Here is a 25667-nt window from a genome sequence, read left to right as displayed (position 1 = left end):
GCCGATTGCTCCACAGGGCTGAAGAAACATCACAGAAGCAAGAATCAAAATTACCAGCTCTTCTTTCTCCCTCCAGAGCCTGCCAGAAAGCACTGCAGTATTTGCCCCATCATCTTTCCTGCTCTCTCACCCTCATAAGCTCAGTGCAGCTCCCTAACAGGACATAAAAGCAGATCACAGCGATCTGACTGCAGAGATTCAGCTCACTAAAGCGAGGCAGAAAGCAAGCCTTGGTAGGTGGCAGAGCAGCCGCCTGCCCTTTCCAAAGAGGACCCAAGGGGACTTTCAAAGGACTGCGTGTTCGATTTTCACTTCATCGCTCTGGCTGGTAGAAAAGACAAATACAGATTTCGTGAGTTTACCTAACCCAAAAGAACACTTTCATTTCAGAGATGCAATCTGGCAAGAAAACTGTACTATAATGGGGGCCAGTAACTTTCAACTAGTAAATAATTAAGCTACTGAGATATTAAAGTTTTAAAGGAAATTGGGATGCATACAGCAACAGCCAGTTACCAAAGAACTCAGGTTTTGTTCTGTTCTTTTCCTTTCTTTTTCAAGCCTTCGGCTGCTTTCTACAGCAGATCAAAGGATTTGACAGGCCAGTTTGAACACACATGTGGCTAATGTGCACTTTAGAGCTTTGCAAGAAAAAAAAATGGTTTTTATTAAACACATGTAAAAGGAATAAAACCCACAAAAGCGCCCGACGAGTCAAACTGTCAGCAGTCAGAACACTTACAGCTCAGCAGTGACATTTCAGCCCCAACACAGAGCCATGGAGTCACACAGTGAAGTCACTAATGCCAACTGACTTCTTTATGCATGAGACTTACCCTTACTTAACAAAAACTTCGGCTTTCAGGGGAGACAGTAACTGAAATGGCAGCGAACCTTACAGTTAGGATGGATTTGTCATAACTTTTCCATCTTTCCTCGTCTCACATCAATAATCACCAGGAGCAAGTTATTGCAAGGTTGTTTCAGATTTGAAGATGACATAGCAAACGTTCACTGCTGCTGCACATTAAGTGTGCCATGAGGAAACGCTACATTAGAATTTCCTCCGTAACACTAACAGCAGTAATTTAACAGGAGATACAAGAGGCAGCATCAAAGCCAATGACAATAATCTTATTAGGAAGGCACAGCTGGGAGTTTCCCCTACAGGTCTCATTGCAGTGCAGAAGCTCCCCCCTTCCACTTACAGCAATGGAAACAACCACTGAGGTTTTCCAAAAAGAAAACAAAAGTCACAGTGGCTGCACCAGCACAACATGGCAGCCTGCTAAATCATCGGAGAACAGAAACAACAGTCTGGACTTCTAACTCCAGCTCTGCCAAACCAGCCCTGTCTCTCCGAGCCAAGAGCTTTTCTGCCTTGGTTTACTCACCTAGAACTGGAATAATGCGAGAGGGTCTGTGATAACAAAATATTTTATTTGCCTTTCCAAATATTACGTGCTTTTATCAGTTAGACAAAAGAAACAGCTCATTACTGACACATTTGTTTGTTGGTTTTGGAGGTACTTTTGCAGTATTGTTTTTTGATGTTATTTGGCAGCTAAGCTACCCCCTCAAAAACAGCTCCATTGCATCATACCATCAACAGACTTGAAGTCTGGCGGACAGAATAAGTTCCAGTTTTACAAATGTGTCTGCAAGAGCATTTTGCAGTGAGCAGACAGCAAACTACCACAGATGAGGTAGATGCCACAGCCCTACAGATGGATTACACATGAGTGCTTTGCCCACAACTGCCCAGAGAGCCCAGAGATTCCAAGCAGACTGAAAGCTTTCTGGAACAAAAAACACCCTCTCGCCCTCATAACTGGTCAGAAAACTCAACACATGTCCTTTCTCTTGCTAGAATTTGCAGATACATGTAAACCAACTGCTTGGGGACAGTTTGGTGTTGACAGGCTTTCCAGAGAGCCCAGCCTGCCTGATTTCCAAGCCCAGCCTCGCCTTAGACATACCTCTCCTTGCTGGAGAAATCCACACCCAGCAGAATATTCTCTTCTGTATCCTGTCGTCCACTGCTGTATACAACCACCATGTACCGGACTCGGTCTGTCCACACGCTTTCCAAACGGACAGCCTAGAAAAAGGTCATCAAGCTCTGCAAACTAGCTTTTGGATAATTATTACTTCCACTGCTGCCTAATATTTTTTTTTAAGGTGTAATTGTGCCCAAAAGCTTTATTTAGCTGCAGCATGAAAGACACAGGGAGGGACAGTCCATCTTCCAGCAAGGCTAGCTGCCAGTTTGACTTGGCATCAGGTGGGGAGAAGATTAGCCTAGATTACCTGCCCCACTTCGGAGAAATACTACAAAATGTAACCCGAAGATTTGTTCTAAAGAGGTTGAGCTAGAAAGTTGGTAAAAACATTGGTCATGCACTGAACTGAAAACAGAGGCAGGCTCAGAGGATTCTTCCACTCACAAGCCTTCACTGGAATATGTTAGTCATGCTGGAGGGGATAACTGACATAGACTTTTCTGCAGTGACTTTTATAGCCTCTGCAGATTTCTTTAAAAGAAAGCCCAGCCCCATTTGGATGCAATTTCAAGACCGACTTAAAAGTGTCCACTAGCATCAGCAAGCTCCTGTCTCTTCTCCTGTATTAGTGTTTGTCAGCTGACTGGAAAATTAAACCTAACAACACAAACACACTTCAGACAGATCAGTTTCCTGACCCAAGTCATTACCTGGATGTAAGGACCAGGGCAAAAGGAGTGGACAGGAAAATGCGGTAGGGCTGACAACCAGCACAGAGTTAAGCTGACTCTGAAACCTAGGATTTGCCAGTGCTTTTCATGAACCTCTACAGGTCTGTTTCAAACGCCCGCAACAGAAAGGAGAGCAGGAAAATGCATCTTTTCTTACCAGTTTGATCCTATCCTCACAGCGAAGGAGGTTGATCATCACCTGGAGGTGCTGGGGCAAATCACCTGCAGAGAAAGCAGAGAAATAATCAGAAAGGGTCTCTCACTTGCTGCACTAAGAATCACCAGTCTTGACCTTGAATGAAATTGGATGTTTCTAAGTCAAAAAATACCATTTAAAGGAGGCCAATTAACTTTGCTGTCCCAGAGAATACTAACAGAAGTGAGCTTCTTGGATGAGTGTTATCTGGCTGTGTGAGAACTTGACCTTACGGTATTTGGAAGCTACCAAATGTATTGAGACCACCTGTGACTGGCACAAATGATGATCCTCTTCCTGTTACAGCATCTTAGAGAAGACAGAAAGATATGGGCACTGAGGGCAGGGGAGGAAGAGGCAGGAGGAACAACTCTAATTAAAAAAAAAACAAAAAAGGAACAAAGGAGAACAGAAAAAAACTTTGACTTGTGAAACACACATAGCATCGTGGGATCAGCCCCACTGGCCTTATGGAGGGTATATCTGAACATGAGAAACTCCAGAGGATGAAGGGCTGCAGGAGCGGCCCGGTTTGGGTGGTGGATCCCTTTTATCTCAAGCAAAGTGCTGCTCATGCAACAAGTCCCTTAGGCTCTAGAGCAGTGTGTACAGTTCTGTTTGGTGAAAGCAAGCGAAAGGAACAAGGAATCTACAAGAAAACAAAACAAGTTCACATCTAATAACTTGGTAATGCACTCATAACTTTCCATACAAGATAAAATTCCTTCCGTAGGATGTCTGCTGGGTATATGAAATTGCTGACAATTAAAGAAACCCAAAGCCAAGCTTGGCATTCAAACACCCTCTTTGTGCTTGGAGTGTTTACTAAGCAGCAGACACACAGTACCACACTGTGCCTTTCCCACATGCTCCTGCTCTCAGAATGCCCCGATGATCTTATTCCTTCTTTCCCAGTAATCGCTTATTCCAAAACTGCCAAAGACAGAAGGCATAAAACCACTGGGTAAGTAGAACCACTTTCCTGAACCCCCATCTGCTTATCAATCCTTATGTACATTCACCATACATACATCCCTACCATTTCTTCCCATCAGTTTGGCACACCGGAGGGGACTGGGGGAAGAATGACAGTCTGTTCTTAAACCGTGATAAACTCTTACAGGCCAGATTGTGATGAGTTAACTGAAAAGGGGATTTTCCTGAAACCAGGAAAGGGGATATAAGGAGCTAAGAAACATACATCTATCCAGAGACCCAAATCCTGTTAAAACGTTCCTCACTCTCACCGGCAACATCAAACAAAACTAAGCAACAGGTAGTTTCAAAAGAACAAATGGTGTCAGCTGGCACCGAAAGTCCCAAGCTTCAGATTATTGGAGGCTGGGAGAGCACTGAGAAATGTCCTTGCCATGCTGAATCAGGACCTCGATAATTACAGAAGAGATGCTAGAGCCCCGTGACTCAGCCCACCCAATTTTCGTCCCCACAGGCCAAAGGCGAAGGCAAAGATCATATCACTGAAGCACAAGTGACATTTCTTCATCTGCGGCTGTGGAAAACAGGGATACATATTCAGCACAGACCTTCTGGCTCAGCGGGCTTCCCTGCCTAAAGAATGCCATGCTGAATGCCATAATGTCTGCAGAGAATAAAGTTCTACTCCAGTTACAGTTCCAAGATAATGACAAAAGTTTAAACAAAGACTCAATAATCATATGTTCCCATTTGAATCAAGTGGGCTGAAAACCTGGTTTTACTCAGCAGGTTGTACAAGGCCCACTATGACAATTAGAGGAGTCATCCACCCACCCACACATGCTATTAGCCATGGCCGCGTGGACGGGATGAGCAGCAAAGCAAGAGGGAAAAAGAATTTCAGTAGGTGATTTAATCCACTACCTGCATGTTTGTGAGGATGCTGGAGACTTCGCTGGCCCTGGGAGCTGTTTCCTTGTTGTAGGAAAAGGGCTGCGCCTTTCACCATGAAAAAGCTCTCGCTTAGGCTGGAAAACAAATGACAGAGGAAGTCAACTGAAAGGAAATATCAGCAAAATGCGTGCTCAGGTCTGTACGGCTAGGGAAGGAAGGGCTTCCTCTCACTAAAACGTAGTAAGATTTTGCCATGAGAAGCTGTTCGCAAAGTTTGATCCTGCCACTTGCACGGCATGGCTCCAGGATTATTCATGGATTATTCATGTGTCATTTTCCACCAACACTTTATTACTTGGCCATTGCAGGAGATACTTGCCTGAGCTGTCATGGGCTGGAAATGACTTTATCATTTGATTATCAAATTCTGCAACTTAAAAACAGTAGAGGGTAAGACTTGTTACAGGCTTAGACGTGTAAAATGACTGAAGATCAGGTTCTGAGTCAATCAGTTCCTACTAATTTCAGTTCTTGAGATTTCTTTGGAATGCAAAAGCGAGAACATGCAACCATAAATTGTCTGTAGATTAAAAGAGAAAGGGAGGGTAGATGAAACCTGCACATCACAAGAGAAAGGAAACTGCACTGAAACCTCAGGGGAAAAAACAACCGACACAATAGCAAAGATTTTGCTTTGCTCCGGCTAGATACAGCCGTCCTGGAAAATACTACCAGTAAGAAGGCAGGTCGCAGCATGTGCAAATACATAACGGTATTTCCACAGAGTCAAATGACACACAGGCCCCAGAATATAACTAAAGAGAAGGCTGAACAAAATCAGTAGTTACAGCAAGCACCAGCACAAGCCTAATTACATAGTACCATAATGCACTTGCGAGCATTTTAGAAATAGACTCGGACGTAAGCGGTAAAGTTAGCATTTCCCACAAGGCTGAAAATCAACATCTACTAAGCTACCTTTTAGTTGCCACAGTAACTGCTTACACTGCATTTCCTACACCGCTCAAAACGTCGCAAGAGACATTCCTTGTTACAAAGCCCCATTTTCTGCCACCCTACACTTCCAAACATAGATCATCATTAATTACTGTCTGCTATCTACTAAATATAAATGCTCCATTATGAGATTGTGCTACACGGGAGTTACTTATGCTACAGAAAATGATCCCACAGGAGTTACTACTCCCAGCACTCATCTGTTCTGTACTTTATCTGGGGTCTTTGCCTTTGGGCAGAAATGAGCACTAATGCTCCATTCTACCTTAGTGTTTTTGTGGAGACAGACATGAATTTCATGTCTTTACAGCTTTTGCTGCAAGTTCAGCTTTTCCCTTCTCTGAGAACACAGCCAAGGTTCCCAGGCAAAGCTTTCTTTTTTCAACTGAATTTTCAAGGTGCAAAATTCCCAGAAAAATCTGCATCAGGTTTACATTTGACATTTCAGCTGCTTTTAAAAAGTGAACTAAAATTTTCGCTTAAGTTCCAGGCTCCACAAGTCATATAAAATGCCAGCAGGACAACTGCACCCTAATTAAAACAAGCTTTTCTGCATTTACACTCCCACAATATTCTAGCACTCACCACTCAACTTTGCTAGCAAGTTGTGTCTGAACAGGAGCTGCGCAGGGTTTGCTTGTGATCCGAAATACCGGCTCTGCTCTGCCTGGCACACAAGCTAACGGCAAGAATTTCTGCAAATGGGAATTTGGTTCATTCCGTAAGTGAGCCAGGAAGAGTCTTGTTTCCTTCCACACCAGATCTCACAGGAAAGTGTTAAAAGAGGCCAGAAGTTACACAAAAGCAGTCACACCAACACAATGTATAGGATATTCAGCTAGATACCAGCTTCACGCACACTCATCTCTTTTCTCAGCAAGAGGAAGGGAATGGTTAGATAACGCACGAGGAGATAATTCACAGCATTCCTGTCCCAAGAATTTTAGGAAATATTTCTTTGGGAAAGTCAAAAAAGATCCCAAAGGATATTCTTTTATCCCTAATAAAGTACTGACTGGAATTTCTACAGCAGGAAAAACCTTGGAAGAGACAGAGCTCCCTCCCAAAGGCATCGGTAACTCCTGCTCTGATGGTTCGTCTCGCCTGATGTTCTCCTCTCTTGTGGTCAGGAAATCTTTTACAATAAGGCAGAATATTCCTAGTTGCAGGCAAATGAGAAAGCTGCGCTGCAGGAGCAGAAAGCGATTGCAGGAAAAGGACAACCCACGTAGCAAAATTTTTGTCACCGTGTATTCATCTGCATGGAAATGAGCCGGAAAGCAAAGCCAAAGAACCTGTTGAGAGCAAGATTTCTTTTTTAATTTAAATGTTTGGTTCCTAAACTGCGCACTAACCTTACAAAGCGCAGTTTGCCGTGACTCAGATTGCCCGTACCTCCCCAGCACTACCCGCGCTCCCCAATTTCCACATAAGCTCCCATTTCCATACGACCAGCACAGTGCCGTATGGAGGTAACACATCCAAGCGCCTCTTCGCAAAAGCTCGTATTTTTCACCATACGGAAACAGCAACATTACCCAACACCGTCCCTTACCTCCGCCCTAGGAACACTCTGCTCTCAGTTACTTCATACAACTGCTCTAAAAGACAGCTAACAAAATAAAAGTGAGAAAAAGCCAAGGCATGATATTCCAACCCAGTTTTAAAAAACCCTTTTAAATCCTGCAGTTCCAGTAAACAACTAAAACTCCAGCCTTTTGAAAAAAATCTCCTAAAGAACAGAAAAATCCTATCATTAAAGAACATCCCCAACTTTTGACCCTCGGCAGCAGTGATAAATGCCCTAGTAAGCAGCATTTGTTAGCAGCATAAAAACGAGTGGCTTATACATACTAATTTGGACTGGTTTTCTTTGAACAGCAGAAGCATTGTGCTGGCCCAAGAGTCAGACAGAAGTCAGTAAATTCGAAAAGATTCATAACTAGCTGTAAAGCTCACATCCTTTTGCTTCTAAACCCATAAAAAAAAAAAGAAAAGAAGGAAAAGAAAAGGTTGACCGTATATTCTGTGCGGAGCAGAGAAATCGCGCCTGTTGATGCTACCCAGGAACTGGATGACTTTTACAGAACACTGTGTCTTCCACTGATATCCTGGCTTGAAAAAGCACTTGTCCTAACAAATCCTGATGAAAGAGGGCCATTCAAGAGGGGAAAAAAACAGCTGAGGCTCATCTAATCATTTCCCTCCTCCAGACTTGTTTGTTTGTTTGCTTCCTCCCGCATGCTCCGAAGGCAACGCAGCGCCTATCAGCAACCGCAAAGCAAAGCAGCCCGTTGCTGTGGAAAGTCCATATTCCCTGGGACAGGACTAGATAAAAAGCATTGTATTGACTAATGCCTGCTTGTTTCTTTACAGTTAAAACACTGTGTGCCACCACTGTAACACACGTACGACATTAGCTGTCAAATTAAAATGCTTCTTCGCTTACTGTACAGCTACCCCAGTTTGATTTTCAGAGCGACTCACGAGTAACTGAGCTACAACTGAACAAGAAAGTCTTTCAGGTGGCTTGGTATTTATTTGTTAGTGGCTGGCTATAATCAAATTCACTGAAGACTTGTTTCTTACAGACCCCTGACTAATCCCTTCTCTAGGCATAAACCATAACCACATGCTCGCGTCTCACCAGTACCACTAGCCTAACCAGGAGGAGAAGCAGCTTTCTGTCCAATTTTTACCCGGCCCGACTGGCACGCACAGCAGAAACCACCCATTCCCTGGATGCCCTTCCAGGAATCCTGACCAGCACAGCTACTTTACAGGAGTCACTTCTCTTTACAGGAGTCAGGTTCTCAAATAAATGCAGAGCCCTCAGGTTTTGTCACAGCCCCGGGACCCTGGTGCTCCCTAGTGCTCCAGTACAGCTGCAGACCAGTCCCCTTTCCGCTCCATAACCTCAGCTTACCAAACTAATGGCATTTACCCGCTAAGGGGGCTAAAAACCTATGCTTACAAACATCTGGGAAACGCAGAGGTGTCAGCGGGAGGGTACAGACAGCTATGGTGCTTTGCTGACCATAAAGCAGGGGCCCTTCTGCACCCAGAGGGATGGCACCCGGAGGGTGGCAAGGAAAGGGTGCGTAACAGCCACAGCACTGCTGAGAGCGGCCTCCAGCGTCTCCTGCTTCACTGTCCCTTGCTCCATCCGTTGGCTCCGTGCTGCTCAACTTGAAAAGGAAATATTTCTTCCCCTTTGGGAAAGCTCCAGAAAAGCGTGGCTGCAACACACATCAATTACATTTCAAGTTGCTTAAGAACACAATAGGCAGTGCCTTTTAATCATTACAAAATGCCGCCCCCCGGGCCCACAAATGCCAATAAGCAATCTGTTAAAAATACTGGGTTTCGTAACAAGAGACAGAGCTGCTCGTGTTACTGAACAGACAGAGCAAGCTGGAAGCCAGCTGCCAGTCACAGAACAATTTTCCCTAAGCAGCTTGATTTGCCATTGTGGCTCAGGCTGTGGTGTGTCCCAGGAAGAAACCTTGTATGCCTCGGGTATTTGAGTTCCCTGATTTGATGGGAAATCTCACATAAGACGTAATCATCTTGGAGGATACAAGAAAACACTCTATTAATATATCTTATAGCTACATAACTCATCTCAAAATAAATACCATGCACAGGAGTTAGTAGAGAGAAAACCACTTTCCCTGGGAAGACACAGCCAAGCCTGAGGTTGATTCAGCAGTCTCTTGCTAGTCTAAGAATTAAAAAATAGTATCTAGCTAAAAGAGGCAGAACACAGAAACATCAGAGTTTGCATCTGGCCGGGTATCCCTGCTGCTCCCAGAACTGCTGCAGGATCGCTTGGTGCACGGGATGCCCAAGGAGCCTGGCTTATCACCACACCTGCAACGACCCTCGGTATTTCTGGAGCCGTAATGAACGTGTAATCTTCGTGTTTGCCGCAGATCACAACCAAGAAGCCCATTTAGTGCAAGTGCTGTTCAGATCCGCTTGCTTACAGCTCTACTCTTAGAGCATATTTTAGTGCTGAGTTCACAACAGCAGACTTCCACTCTGCCTGGCTTTGCTTTGCATTTTCCTCGGGATATGGACAGCCCTGCACTCCAGCCAGAGGCAGGTCTGAGGGCAGGGAGCAGAGAGAGGAGCTGCTCCTCGCACACCCGGGCACAGGCTGTCCTCTGGAGCAGCCCAGCACCACCAGAGGACCGAGGCACATGCACCTGATGCGTCAAAGCTTGCTTCAGCTAACTTTCGGAGCTCACCTCTGCCTGGCTGTTACACTGAAGTTAAATCCTCCTCTCCCAAGGAGATAGTATTCCAGATGTCCTTTCAAGATATCTGCTCCCACCTGAAGCTTTCTCTGTTTCTCTTTAGCCTTTTATCCTGAGCAACTCCCACGCTGTTGACCTGTCGTCTGCTTGTACAGCTCAGGTGCAGAGCTCCATGTTCCAGAAAAGTTCTGCAATGAAGCCTTGCCCAGACACAGGGCCACACCATCATGCTCTCCGGGCACTAAATCTCTGTCAAATTAAGCTTCTTAATTTCCCCCTCATTAATGGAACAAAACGTATGCGTGGTGCGGGGGCAGAGAAGGTCATCTCTATCCATCAGGGCTGAGCCAGAGCGCTCAGGGGACAGCAATGGCCTCTGGGCTGATCTGATAGCAGACTGCCCAGACAGCAGCGTTGGAGCCAGAACACCCCCTCGCCCGAGCATCCATCAACGCCATGGTTAGAACAGGCACGCTTGTCCTGCCCTTCCTACCCACTGCATGCAGACCTCTCCCCGTGCCCAGAGGAGTTGCCCTCCTGCAACCAGGGTTTTTTTGGGGGGGGGGGGGGGGAAGGGCAAAAAAAAGCAATATTCACTTCTCTCAAAATTGGTCACAATTTTATGAAGGCATGAACATGGTAGTGCTACCCAGTTCCTTGGGTTTTATGGCATCTTCTGCTCAAAATGTTTCCAAACTGATAAGGTGAGGAAAAAACAGGCCTCCCAAGCTCCACAAAATTAAACACACTTCCCTCTTCCACAGCCCCTTCGATAAGGAGGAAGAGAACTGATTTTCTTCCCCTTTTCTTCCCCCGTTTTCTGCCCAGTCTGGAAAAAGCCCAGCCACCTCAAGGCAATTAAGCAAGAACACAAAACGCAGCCCTGGAGAGGGGCCTCCCCGGTGCCCCTTTCTGCCACGGTGCCACAGCTCCGAGCCAGTCCCCTCGGATGCTCCCGCAGCCCGGCCAGGCCCCCGCCATGCCAGAAGGTGGATTTAAAGACAGGGCACCGCTGCAGCGAGCCAGAGGGCCGTCACACAGTCATACCGAAATAGCAACATAAACTAAACTGGAAACGAGCACATCAAATAGAAAGGAAGATGCGGGAAGAGAAATAGCAGGAAGACAAGGCTGCAGCTGCACGGCCCCTGCTTCCCAAGCCAAGCCGACAATTGAAGCACACTGACTGCTTGCTATGGCTTGATAGGAGGCACATCAGATAACACTTCCTGACCGAGAAAAGGGCCTTCAGAAGGGGCCTGAGCAACACAAAACAGCGCCAGGGAAAAAATGAACTTCAAAGCTACTTGCTCACATGCTACCGTACAACCTGAGAAACAGAAATGGGAGCTTCAACAGCAGCAGCAAGTCATTTCTCATGCTTTTTTTAAAAGTACTTTGTGTGTTTCCAAGTGGCCTTTGCTCTGTGTCACAGACCAGTCACGCAGAGTCCAGTGCCACAGAAAGATTAAATGAATCATAAAGGAATCGCCTTTACAAAGATAGCTGAGAATATCGCCACAACCATCCCTGCTTAACTCAACACGGAGTGGGCTGCCGTGCAGAGGGACGAGCAGAGCGCTTCCCATGCAGCAGGACCAGGAAAGACCCAGTTTCAACACGTGCAATGCTGTTTTAAAACAAAGTGCTATTGCATACCTGCGTAGACTTTGTGATATACTGATAAACTGACCTGTGATCAGAACTGCAGGTGCCCAATACACCTGCTAAAGTCGGCAAGAGCTGCCAGCATCATTTGGATTGCAGTGCTCTACCTGTACCGAAATCTCTGTGACGCATCTCAGGCAGAGGCAGCTACCTTCAGGGCAACTTCTAGAAATGTTTGTCTTCTGAAATGCTATTTTTTTACAAAAAAAAAAAAATAGGGTGCAGCTTTGATGGGCTATAAAAAGTCATCACTTCTCAGACTTCCTGAGCTGAAAACAAGTCACCCCAAGAAGAAACCCAAAATGTAAGCTGTGAACCACAGCAAGGTCTGATGTTCCTTCAGACACACGGAGAACATCTCCCTTTCCTCAGATGCAGCCAGGGCACCATCATGCAGTGGCAGAAGTTAGCCTGCAAGGGGGCCTGGCAGCAGCCCCCGCTGAGGGGCGGGGGGGTGTCTTGTAGTGCCTCCCCGCAGGGGCAAACATCTCCCCATCTGTTTCAAAGGGGAGCGAGATGGTCAGTCAGGCAGGAAGACCCGGCAGGCTTCGTCCTCGTGTTTTTAGCAGCGCAGCAACAAAAGGGGAGTCTGAGCATGTATTGTTTGGCTGAAAGGCGTGGGCCACATCCACAGCGCAAGAATGCTAAGAAGGGTTTGAGACACTGCGGGCCATTCACAGCACCAGATACAAACGCTCCTCGAGCACAAAGAGGAAAAAGAAAAAAATGAAATCAGTCATGAAGCCCACAAAAGCTAATTTCCTAACATAAATAGACTGCTGATGATGTGCCTCCAGCCGCTCCTGCGCACCGGGTGAGCGATGCATCGGGCTCGGGCAGCGATCGCCCCAGCTCCGCATGGAGCCGAACCGGGTCAGCCGTGCGTACCCCACACTGGGGCGGCACACAGCTCCAAGGGCAGAGCATGACCCGGGTTGTGCCTGCAGGCAATGCAGGAGCAGCTTGGATAAATCGTCCAAGAGAAAGGGCAGGAGGAGAGAAGCAAACAAATTAGCAGGATTGCTCCCCCGTTCCAGCAGACTTGTGCAAAATAAGTTAGCAGAACAGCTCCCAAACAGCCAGGAAAGAGAAAATTCTAGGAATCCCTAGTACTTGGATGGTGAAAAGCCAAATAAAATAAGAGATTGTTTCACAAGGAAAAAGAAATCATTTTTGCTCATCCCATTAATCGCAGAGTTCAAAAAGGCACAAGGCGGATCACAGCATCATCCAGCTATGCGATGCGCTTGGAACTAACGGTTTGAATCGGAACGAGCATTTCTGAGATTCCCACTGAAACATGATATCATTTTTGTGATAGCCACTGCCTCAGGAGGCTGGGGCCAGAACCTCTCCAAACCTCAGTCTGCACGACAGCCCATTCAGCTGCTATAAAGAAACCTCTGACTCTCAGGAGATGAGTATTAACCCTACAGAGACCCCCAGCATCTGTGTCCCCAGCGTGCACCTGGGGACTGACGCCAGCCCTCTGCAGCAGCCCCACAACCCCCCACCCTGCGGCGAGGACTGAGCAATGCTTCTCCATACAGCTACACGGAGCGGCTCACACTTGCTCAGACTCACAGACTCAAAGAGCAAGGCTAGGGAAGGTGGCAGCTGGCACAGGGAAGCGCGAGAGGCATACACAGAGGTCCCAGCATTAGCAGCAATGCTGTTTTCCAGCCTAGTGCACCCTCTGCCAGGCAGCATCCTGGTGGTCTGAGGGAAGCTGGCTATTCCCAAAACACTGGCTCCCTTCTTCCCCTACACTAAAAGACCCAAAAGACACCCTGTGTTTTTCTACAAGTCACTTTTTTGGATGTTGTTGTTGCCACGTTATTGCCATAGTTGTTCCGTGACCACAGGTAGGGAGGAGGACAGACCACAAGCCCGGGAGCGCCAGGGAGGTGTCTCGGAGCCATGGTCCAAGCTAAAGGAGAGGTGGGACGATGCCAGCCTCCAGACTCCTGCCATGGAGGGCACATCAAAGGCAGAGCCTCCCGTTTGCACTCCCAGGCAGGAGCCGATCCTGCTCCCATCCTCCTCCCCAGCCGAGCTGTCGGCACATCGGCCAATCCCCCTGCATTCCTCCCGTCAACTCATTGTTTTAATCCTTTAAACTATTTTATTAAGTCACCCCACTTCACCCACTCAGCGGTGTCTCCCAGAGACAGGCCAGAGAAACAAGTGGAAACTCTCCAACGGCGCCACTGGAAAAGAAAAGGAAGGTGAATTACAGTTTCAAGGATTAAGAAAGCAGCTTCCAAGCGACGTGCGCGAAGGTCAGCCAGGACACAGACGACAGCATAGGAAGCACGACTGAGAACCCTACAGTCAGCGGTGGCACAGCAACCCAAAAAATAGCTTAGCCGCTGGGTTTCAGAATGACTCCAAAAAAGGCAGCAGAGACCAGGGAGTACTTGACACGTCGGTAATGCGTAAAAATAAAATAAAATAAATCTAGACAGATCATGCGGGGTAAAAGCAGAGCAAGAATAGTTCTAGCTCAACCGTGACACCCCCTCTAGTGTTTAGCTAGACCGCAGCCTGCCTTCCCAGCTCTCCCAAGGGTATGCAGGCAGCACCCCATGGGGAGGAGGTGCACCCCAGAAATTAGGAGACTGCCAGCCAGGGATAAAGCTACCTCAAGACAGAAAAGTGTTGGTAAAAACCTCAGGATCATCCTTCTTTTTCCCCTCCACTTCAAACCCATCTTTTACAAGCAGAATCAGTGTTGCAGAGAGAAGCAGACATCTGTAGTCCAAGAAGTTTTACAGGGCTGGGAGGGAGATGCCCACACACAGGCACGCTGCAAGCAGCCCCACAGGCAGCGGTCTCCGCAGGGATGTGAGTGTTGGACGTGACCGTTTGGATGGCAGACAGGGCAAACAAGCAACCTGGCAGCTTTCCGGAAAATCTGAAAGGGACATTTTGTCCCGTTCCCTACATTTCTGGATGCCTTGGCCCCTGATGCTAAGCCCCAGAGGTTTTCTGCCCAGTGGTCAGCTGCACACCGCCACAGATTCCCCCAGCAGCTGCCTTTGCCAGCGATTCTTGCAGCAAGGATTTCTTTGAGAAACAGAGGTGAGCTGGTGTGGTTTTGGCAGGTTTGTCAGTTCGGCGAGTCCCTCTGCACAGGGTCTCTGTGCTAGCGAGATGAGCATCAGGCACAGACTCCAGGTCCTACAACAAATGTTACGTCAGTACTGGGACTCTGGGGAGAGTTTGGTGCAGTGGGCAATACCTTGACGTACCAATGGTGAGGACCAGTGAGGTGGGTACGAACACGCAGCACACCGGCCGCTCCGCAGGTGTGGTTTGCGTTTCTGCTCCTGTCCCAGGAAGGACACAGGAAAACCTACCTCTTTTGTGGCAAAAGATGAACCTTTGGACTGGCTGCAAGGGGAAGACGTCTATGCACACAAGCAGCTCCGGCAAAGCCGTTAACCACTGCCAGTTCACGCCCTGGTTATGGACGTTCATACCTTATGTTACGGAGAGCTGATGCACGTCTGTCTGGGCTGCACAAGCTCAACACCGTTGACTTCTGCCTGGACTGCAATTCAAACTTTCAGAGAGGGAAGGCAAGCTCTGCAGAGAAGAGTCCTTCTGATCTTAGATAAACCTAAACAACTAATGGATGCAGTTTGCATCTTAATCCATCTGAGGCTGGGCTTATTTTTGGCTTATTTTGCTTTCTGATTTTTTTGTGTAGCAGTAAAGTGACTGTGCATCAGGGATTCAAACGCTGCAGAGGGATGCATAAATGTTTGGGAAATAAAAAACAACGCTCTCTTCATTGAAAGTAAAGCTATGCCTATGAAGGTGTTCTGTTCATTTCATGTTCTCCAAAAAAAATCTCAAGAGCACTTGTCAGGCAGACCACAGCTCTGATTTGTATGAGAAATCCCTGACTCACAGATCTTGGCAACCGATTATCAAAGATTAAGGTATTTAAAAATCAAGAGGCATTTGGAACCAAAATATTTTTCTGACCCGGCTCTAACACCTAAGTAAACAGTAACCACACTGGCCTTTTACAGAAAAATAATGTTCAGTGCAAAGCCAGTACCTTTGATAACAGGGCCAGTTGTTTTGGTTTTTGCCAAACTGCTGAGGTTTCATGGAAAAAAAAGAAAAAAAAACCCAAGGAAAAAAAAAAGGAGATTTATAGACAATTCCGAAAAGGGTCTGATCACCATATCTTCAAACTGGCAGGCCTCCTGCTGTTACTCTACCTACATCCAAGTAAACTCCTCGCGTTGCTCAACTTCAAGTCAGCAACAGTTTCCTGGAAAGGCCAGATCTTAAGTAAGTGTCAAATAAGTGCATGCTTCCTCGGCTCCATGGTCTTTGAACGTCCCCACACAACCCACCACAAAATGTAAAGGCCTAATTATATCTCCATCAGCTTCCATGGCCACACCTACGGGCCAGAAAGTTACCGAGGGTCACGAGCCTGTGAATTTGCCTCCCCATTGTATGGAGCACGCTAAGGCAGGATGCTGCAGCCTTGCCAGGATGTGATTCAGCGTCCTGTTTTGAACAGTTAATAAAGTCAGCAACTTCTGCCCCAAGATCTCCCACCAAATAACTGGGACACAATAAACACTGCAGCGAGCAGGACTTATCAGGTATGTAATGAGCTGCTGCCCCCACAAATAAATCCTCACGACAGCTGCCCCGGTGTACCCCGAGCCCCGAGCACCTTCCCAGTACCATAAACATGGCCACTCAAAGCTGCGGGTACAAGCCACTCACTCAATGTTGCCTCCAGCAAAACATGATCGTAAATCCCTAAAAAAGTGAAAGATCCAGGTGTTAATAAATAATTTTTGGTGCATTAAAATATAACATACAATAAAGTATAAATAAACATCCCCGGCTGTGGTGGGCAGTCAGCGCAGCGCAGAAGGAGAGCTGAGCTGTGCAGAGCTAACACGCAGCTGCATGGAGAAGAGCCTGAACAGCAGGCTGGAGTTGCATTCGCTCTTCGAGTTTCCATACTGAAGGGTCCAGCTATAGCACCAGTGAGGAATCTGGTTTATTACAGTGATTTTAACCAAACAGCCTCCTTATAATGAGTCCTCTGGCGCGTGCCAGCCAGGATGATGCTCCGTAAAGAGTTTGTCTGCAGCAATTATTCCTCCTGTTGATCACTGAGCTGCAAAGGGAGTTTTCATCAACCTGAGGGCTCCACCTAATTCCTGCAGCAAACGCAAAACCAAGTCAAACCAATGCCCAGTGTAACTCCGCTACCTTCCAAAGAGAAAATTACTTTACTTCATTAAACTACAACAAAAAAGCAGTAACTAAAGGAACTGTAGAGCTGGTTATCAAACCAGCGTGGTGGAGCATGTTCGTTCCCGACCAGGTAATCATGAAAAACACAAAGGCGAGTAAGTGAGGTGGAAAGCAAGGGGGACGTGGTGCCTTCTACCCATCACAAACAGCCGTAGGTTCCTCAGAGCTCAAAAGCCGTATGACTCTTACAGCTGAAAGGTTTTAATGCTGAATAAAACCGAACAGACCTAACACTTTACTCTGAGTGTTTCAGAAGATGAGCTGAAGATGAAGACTCAAGATGAGTCATCTGCCAGGCTGCAGATGGGAGAAAGGGCCTCGGGAACATGAAGTAACTTGGCGAGGTACACAGGATAGCATCAGCAAAGAGAGGAAGACCCCCAGTCTCCTCTTCTTCCTCTACCAGTTCTCTGTTCAGCCGGACACTGGATGCACACTGGATGCTCCAGGCAGCACTCTCAACGCAGGGTCTCCACTTCACACTCGGCTGTGGCCATGCAGCACGTAGAAGCAGCAGAGCAGTGCATGCCATTAAAAGACTCTGCAAATGTATACAAGCCCAATCCTGAAAACCTTTACCTCCCACAGCTGCTCTTGCCAGCTCTTAAAACTGGGTTTAGTGGTGCCAAACAAGAACAGTTCTTTCCATAACGATCTTCAGGCTTGATCAGAGGCTGGAGACGACTAACCCCCAGGCCCCCCTGCAGCAGTTCAACCTCCATCTCCCTGCAGAAGGTGCCCGAAAACACTCACCCGGCCCTGTTTCTGACCGCATTCAGATTGCGACTGGAAAGCCAATAATGGCAAAGATTACAGAATGACTGGCTAAACAAACTTACTTGTGTTTGTAATTAAAACCAGTGATTATCTTGCTGCATTTGCCAACCACATCTGAGAAACAGCCAACACTCACAACACGGCTGGCTTTGTAAAACGTCTCCTTTGACTTGGTGCTAGGGCGCCAACCAGCAGTGAGTGATGAAAGTCAATCGGGTTGCACCAAAAAGCAGTGTAGGAAAAATTGCACATACCCCATTCTGCCAGAGCAGTCTGCTTGAAAAGAGCGCAGCTCTGCTCTCAGTCTCCCCCGCACCTGATATCATCTTCTCTGAGGTTGCTCTGAGCTAAAAGAGCACGACGTGGCTCTGCGATAAGGTGGCAGGCACCGTGCACACAAGGCTCACATTGAACTCAGTGGACCCTGATCTTGTAAAACTTAAGGTTGTGCTTAACTCTAAGCTAACGCATACTCCCATGGACTTGATGTAACCGTGCCAGCAGTTTTATTAAGATTTGGGCAAGATGTCTCAAGGTCCTGTGGGTGCGCTGCATCATTAGGGAAAAAAGGAGATCAAGCCACAACATCCCATGGCTGATCAGCACTCAGGAAGGAATATTTCAGCAGACACAGATAACACAGAGAATCAGACATGCAAGCTTTTGTCTGCACCAGCTGCACCGAGCCTGACTGGGCTGTCAGATCTGAGTCTGTGCTCTTACTTTTTCCTCTGCTATGAATCTTACCCACTGGGGAGCAAAACGAACTCCTGGCTGTCTGCCGGAAACAGTGTGGATGTTACCTTATCGAGGCTTCTGCAAAATTTTTGGAAAGTGAGAGAAAAGGAAGACTTTAAAGCGCATTAATGTCTAAGAAAATGCAGATAGCAACAGTATCTTTGAAAGAAAAGCTGAACCTAGAACATGTCCCCTCAGTCTATTTTAAGGTAGAAACTGTTTCAGGGAGAAAACAGAAAGAAAAGCATTTTGGAATGACAGAAACCATAAGAAAGGTCTGCTGCTCTTAGACCAGAGAGCAGCAAGACACGCAGCTGGTTATAAAACCATGATACAGACCCATTCCTCCAAGAAAAAAAAAAAATCAGATAGCTCATATAACCAGATCCAACTACGCAGTCCCGGATGAAAATCCTGGAATTTTTTGGAATGAATGAAAATAATCTGTTCAGCAAGCAGATGAGTAAGTTATGTCATAAACGTGTAATAGCACATCCATACTGTATCGATGAAACGCAGTTTGAGCTGGTAGCAAGATGGGGTCTTGTTTCCAACAACCCTTCCTTTTTTTAACCATCAGGATCCTTGAAGTCTGCGAAGTCAGGCGCTGGACTGCCGACCCCTGCACTCAGGGCACGTGTGACAAAGCACAGCTGTCACCTAAGTCTCCACCAAGGCTAGACCAGGATTTAAAGATTCACAAATATCACCATAGCCCGTTCCTGCGTTTTTTGCAGAGGAGACCTGAACTCAACTGTTGGAGAAGCAGCACAATGAAGTTGAACAATTCTGCCACCCCATGGGCACCAGGTAAAGTCTCAGCAAATTGATCCGGAGCAGGTGCCGGCAGGAAGGGGGCAGGATCTACCCACCTCCCCGCGAGAGGAGCTTCATTTATCATCTACGCTGTGTCCACACCAGGGCCACACGTTTTCTTCAGTCCTTAGCGGTGTTTCCCCCCCGAAAGGCTCTGCACAAGAGCCATCCTTCTTGAGGTCTATCTAGTGATTTCACTACCAGATTCTTATCCTGAAAATCGTATACGGAAGAGCAGCCCCAAGAGACTGAAGGACAGAGAAAGCCCTTGGGATCTCGGTATCTAAGGTCAGTGCTGCAGCATTTTTCAACCACCAGTAGAAAAGTATCAGCCTTTAAGCGCAGTCTCACTACCTCTACCCCCACGATTGCTCTGGTCAGTGATGGATGCACATGCCTGGCTTGCAAAAAGGCCAGACAGACCAAAAGTAGGCGCAAAACCAATGATCTCCCAACGATTCATCTGTACATTGTAATTGAGTTCATTTGTAATGAAGAGGGATAAAGCTGTATTTCCTCCTTCAGCACAAGAACCATATACACAAAAGAGGCTATCATACTGCTTGGTTAAGTGTTACTATTTAATACAACATGGGAAAAAGCACAAGAATTAAGGATGCGTTGCTATTCATGACTTCAGCAGGTTCCTGCTTGAGCCTTGAATTGTACAATAAGCCCACAACCAAGCTGGGAGCAGAACCAGGAACCCTGAATTTTGCTTTAACCGATACAAAATACTTTCTCCAGAAAATAAGCTAACAAATGACATTACAGACTGCCATTAAATGCTCATACTCAGGAGACCACACAGCAACCGAACATACATTTCTGACCCGTGTGCATGCAAGAAGAACAGCTACTGAACGCCAGGCTTCCCAGATGGGAAGCTTTTACTTTTTTACTCTGTAAAGGAGCAACTTTGCTTTTCTGCTCTCTGACTTCACTTGCAGGGTAAAGACCGTCTATACCCTAACATCTACCTGCTGCTCCCAAAACCACAAGGTTAACCAGACTTCAAATCAACTCCACTTTGTCCTAGCCTCAGTCCATCAGACTGCAACAGAAAACCCACTGCCACCAGCGTCTCAGTTTTATATCTCTGCAACAGTAGGTCTCAAAGCATAAAATGGGGTGGAAACAACAAGATCGAACTCCAAGCAGCAGCCTGAGTGGCTTTGCTTTTACCTGAAACCAGGATAATTAAAGTAGGAAGTAGTAACAAGGAGAAGAGACCGAGCCTGCTGGCTGAACCACTGCTGTGTTTTTACACTTTCTCTCTCGGATTGCGGTTTACAGGTTAGAGGGTAAGAGCTGTCTGCAACAGCTGGGTTTAGAGTGAACAATCCACATAATCACTCAGAGCCCCGTTAGGCCAGGGTCCCACCAAACTAGCTTTATCTTTACAACTTCTGATCTCTGCACAATGTCAGCAAGAGACCCTGCTGGAGAAAAGAAAGGCTTATCTCAGCCCTTTCCTCCCCCTGACGTGAAGACAGTGGCTCTACACAACCCCAATATCAAAGGAGTCAAATTCCTGATGGTTAATACCCAGGAATGAGCAGAGCTCTCCCCTCCCCACCCTAGGAGCGTACCCCGCTTCCCGACCCAGAGCCCCAACCTCAGAGAGCAGCAGTGAGCAGCAGCAGAGACAGAGATGCTGCGATAACAGTTAAATGCCGCGGCCAGAGTTGACGAGCAATTTTCCAGTTTCTTTCCACCAGGAAAAAACCCCACAAACCCTCTTTTATGCTTTCAGTTCATTAAACGCTCGTCTCAAAACTAAACTGATAAGGGAGAGAGCATCCCCACTGTTCAGCTCTCTGCAGACCATGCAATCCCCTCCAGGCAAGTGTACACGCTCGAGGCTGGAGTCCTGTGCGGGATCAAGACTCAGCTACATGGCAGACAATTAACAAACAGTGGAAACAATGTTTAGAGCCAAATAGCTCTGCTTACCTCACATTTAATTTACGCTCTTCATCACTGCCAACCTCCAGCTGAGGGGAGAAAAGAAGGATACAGAGAAAGTTACACGCCGGTTGTTTCCATACTACAACTTTTAAAAAATCCCCACGCTTTTTAAAACCATCCCTACAATAACAGGTTTTGGGTGGTTGCTTTCCGTGGGGGTTTTCTTTCCGGTGCCAGGGATAAATGAGACTGCAAAATAAATGAGACATATATGCCATCAGCACCCGGTGCCGGGTGACAAAGGGGCTCACGGGGATTTTAAAGCTATTAGATCCTAATCCTGCAAGCTGGTCCTAGAGCGCAGATCGGTTTGAAGATCGCCAACCTCGACGTCACCCAGAGTGCACACACATCGCTCCCACTGAGCGCCACACGTGAGGGCAGAACCTGTCCCGAGTGAAGGCTGCTAACGAAGAGCTGGGCACAAATTAACGCTGTAATTCAGGGTGTGCAGCGACAGCACAAGTGCCCTCCAGCGGATGCAGCCAAAACTGCCCAGCTGGGACTGCCCCAAACTCCAGCACCTGAACCCCAACCTGGCACTGATGTGCAGCTCCACCGCACACACCGGCAGGGCCCCTCCGCCCTCTCTGAGCTGCCACCTCACCAACGAGGCCACCTCCATCTGGGCGCTGGCAGAAGACGTGTCCCGAGGCTAGGACGATGTGCACCTGGCTGTACAGTCATCAACAAGTCCTACGTCTGCTGCCTTCCTGATAAACACACTGCTTTGACGGCAGGCACGTATTAAAACGGCCGCTTTTTCACCGGGCACTGGTAGAAAGCCCCCCTGGAAGCAAATCTGGCTGCTCAGGTGACATTACTGGCCCTTACACTTTACTCTCCTTAAAACAGAAGCGTGCTGGCTGACTTAAGCCTACTTTCTGAGAGGAACATTTTCACATTGTTGTGCTTTCCAGCCACCTCCTTCAACTTCTCTATTAGATTCTGGACAAAATTCCATATGAAAGAAAAACAGAGTTGAGGCTAATTGCATCCAGAGCTGATCGAAAAAAAAAAAAGGCTCAAAGGTAATTCTCCTCCTTTGGTCCTGCATAAGCAGACAGAAGAGAAAGGGCCAGGAGCATCCCCTCAGAGGGCAAGGTGGTGGGGAGATGGTTTGGACCCATGAAGCAAAGCGGGGACCTTACAGATCGCCCTGCAACAGGAAAACCTTCAAACTTGCAACACACCGCACACCAGAGCCTAATGAAGCTGGAGGGACACAAACCTTTAAGAAATCACGCTCCATCAGTGCTAACGCTCAGGCAACATTTTGTTACTTACTACAACATTGCTTAAAACCTACATCAAATAAGGGCCACTGTAAGGATTACTTGTTTCCAGGCAGTTTTGTAGAAGTTAAAAAAAAGCAAATAGTTTCATGTTAAACGTTCAAGCTTTAAGTTTTGTGTGTGTGTAGGACCTGGGTTGTTCCCCACCCCGCCAAGTTAAGACTCGGGAGGCCAGAGCGCACAGGAGCTGCTCTGTTTACAATCTGCGAGAACCAAGTAATGCCAGGAAAAAAAAACCCAAATGCAACCACACAGGCCGGATATTAGAAATATAGCCATTTGGAGGAAAAGAGATACACAAAGCCCATCCCAAATGACTGCAGCTGATGGCGAGAAACATACCATGGCTATTTTTAGTCTGTTTACACTGTGCAGTGGCAGCAGGCAGAGCCCTGGGAACCCCCCCAGCCCCAGTGCCCCCCGCCAGCAGATCCCCCCCAGCCCTGGGAAGGTCTGGCAGGTTTTTGGCCTTTGTAAGGTCACCCTCCTGTTTGTTTGGGTCTGTCACGTAGCAACAAGGGGGAGAAAGCCTTTTTTTCTTTTTAAACAAAAGTGACTGTGAAGTCATGACTGTTGTCAGCCGAGGCTCCGCAGCAGAGCCGGCCCCTGAATCTGCTGCGGGCTCACCTTTTGCAGAAGCTGACTTGCTTTCAAAGTCAACTCTCCCTGTATTGTCTATTAAAAAGCTGCAGTAAAACCAAAGCAAGGTGTCTGTCTGCCACGCTGAGTGCTTCTGCCTTGTTTTGGTTAGAGCACCCCTCCGAGCTGGCAGGTTTTACGGTGTGCCACCCACGTGATGCTGTGGACCCGCAGCTGCCCGCCAGCACCACGGATCCCACCACGGCACGGACACCAGCGCCGGGGCCAGACCTCCGCATCCCTCCCCGGGGACTGTGCAGACTGCGGCCAGGCTGAAGGACCTGGCATGGAGTGGGAGGTGGTGTGGAAGGGAGAGGGCAGCAGACCTAACAAACGCATGCAAGTTTGCAAGTGTGTATGAACTACTCTCTCCTCCTAAGAATTTACGGCACACTACGTTAACACGGCAGCAAGCCTCTTGCAGGCGGCAGCATCCATTTTATAAATTCCTTCAGGCTCATGAGTTACGAGAGGCTGCAGCAGCGTACTCACAATTAGCAAGGACGTATGGTCATCATTTTCCATTAAAAAAAAAAATCTAATAATTATTCACATAGGCTAAAAGCCCCGAAGAGCCCTAATTTTTCTTGCAAGAAAGATCATAAAAGATCAGGGAGCAGGCTGGCACTTTTTGATGGGATTTTTCTTTGAAATTAACTTTGTAAAAACATGCTTGATTTGGAAAAGGACGGTTTATAGTTTCATGGTATTTCATGCCAGAAGGGACCATTCAAACAGAATGGGAGCTGATGTCTTCCTCTGGGAGCCACCGAAGTACACCTGAGCCATGGACATCAGTGGCCAAAGTGCCCTGGCATGGACAAAACCAGGCGACAAGTTCGGGGCAACATTTTCAAGAGAGAAAGGGAGACTCGTACAGTCACCCCACTGAAAAAATAATAGTGAACACAGAGCTCCTACACAATGCCATGCCTACGCAGATGTACATGGCAAGGCGAGGGGCATACTGCTTTGACTCCTCTCCCACTTGCACCAGTTAAATCCAGTCTAATTCCACTGCCTGCAACAGGGTTACAGCTCATTTACATCTGTGTTGATCAGGTGGCCACTAGGTCTCGTTTAAGACTCTGTCTAAACCAGAACCCAACAAAATTCCTCCGGAAAAATCCTCGGAAAAGCACAAGTCCTGTCTCCCAAGTTTCTCAATGAACACAACGCGGTCCAAACACCGGGTCCCTGCAGCCTCAGGAGCCCAAATCACACGACACGGATCTATGGCAAAACAGTCGGCGAAAGGAGGGGATGAGTCACGTCTCCGGCGAGGGCCGTGCAGAGGGAACCCCTGCGGCCCCTCCGGGCGAGGGAGAACCTGTGAGCCCCGTGGCACTGTCCCCCTCCTGCCTCCCCCGCCTCAGACCGGCTAATCGTGGGAGTCACAGGGACCTGACAGGTGACAAATAGGATTGTTTACCTGGCGGGAGCTGGGACAGAGCGAAGCCAAGGGCGGCGAGCACCAAATAAAAGAGGTGTGGGGGGGGAGGGATGCAGAGGGAATATGTAGGGAAGCACCGGGCCTGTCTTTGGGCGTCACAAGAGACATGGGTTAGGAGGAAAAAAGGGATGGACAAGGAAGAAGAAAAAGAAATTGGAGGGTGCAGCTGTGTTGGGATGGCACATGGGAGCTGCGGTGAGGGAAGACAGAAGCCCAAGGCCGGGCAGAGGCAGGAGAGGGCATTTCTGGGGTACGAGAGTGAAGGGGGTGTGCAGCAGAGCTGGGACACACAGGGTGCCTGTCCCAGCAGGGCAGGGGCATGCAGAGGGCAGCATTATGGGGGCAGCAGGTTAAGCGGTGTGTACATGGCTCCGGAGCAGCAGAGCCGAGGAGGAGGAGAGGGCAGCAGCATGGTGCAGGCTGCGCTGCAGTGAGGAGTGGCAGCAGACAGCGCGGCACTGGGACGTCGCGCAGGTACGGGGTGGAGCGGGATGGGAGCTGCTTGGGCAGCAGGGAACTGCCCACGGCTGCCTTGGGGAAGGGTGAGCGTGAGCTTCCTGCGGGGCAGAAGCTGCAGCGGGTGCGGGGAAAGGCAGTGCCGTTGCAGCACGGGCTGCACAGGGACAGAGGGGTAACGCAGGGGGTGCAGCAGAGCATCCTGGGGCAGGAGGTGGCGGCGGCTGTGGGGTGTCAGGGAGGGAGAACGTATGGGGCCAAGGGGCCAGCAAGCACAGCTGCTCCACAAAGACAGGCCCAGCACGCTGCCCGGGGATCTACCTGGCAGAGAACAGCGGAGCAGGCTGCCCCGGGGTTCAGCTGGCCCAAGCTACTGCTGGCGAGGGCTGAAGTGGGGGGCAGCTGTGAGGGAGACGGGGCTGCATGGGGGCGAGGAGGGGACGGCCAGTGTGCAGCGGGGCAGAGTGGGGAGAGGGGTGGATGTTCCCGGGTTTGGTTCAGCCTGGCAGCA

General features: G+C 48.1%; 1 protein-coding gene across 1 annotated transcript in view; it reads right to left on the bottom strand.

Moving 5' to 3' along the window:
• SSH1 (slingshot protein phosphatase 1) overlaps positions 1-21335 on the bottom strand; it is a 33598-nt gene extending 12263 nt beyond the window's left edge. Inside the window, exons 1-4 of the mRNA XM_009334399.1 lie at positions 21299-21335; positions 4791-4894; positions 2892-2956; positions 1980-2101 (exon numbers count right to left, since the gene is read on the bottom strand). Coding sequence (XP_009332674.1) covers positions 1980-2101; positions 2892-2956; positions 4791-4875 — 272 coding nt within the window. The 5' untranslated portion in view covers positions 4876-4894; positions 21299-21335. The remainder of the gene's footprint in view (positions 1-1979; positions 2102-2891; positions 2957-4790; positions 4895-21298) is intronic.
• Between the last annotated feature and the right edge of the window lie 4332 nt (positions 21336-25667).

This window comes from Pygoscelis adeliae, unplaced genomic scaffold (assembly GCF_000699105.1).
Source record: "Pygoscelis adeliae isolate BGI_AS28 unplaced genomic scaffold, ASM69910v1 Scaffold262, whole genome shotgun sequence".
Taxonomy (NCBI): Eukaryota; Metazoa; Chordata; class Aves; order Sphenisciformes; family Spheniscidae; genus Pygoscelis; species Pygoscelis adeliae.
Note: the sequence above shows the minus strand (reverse complement) of the source record. Positions and strands in the feature narration are given on the sequence as shown.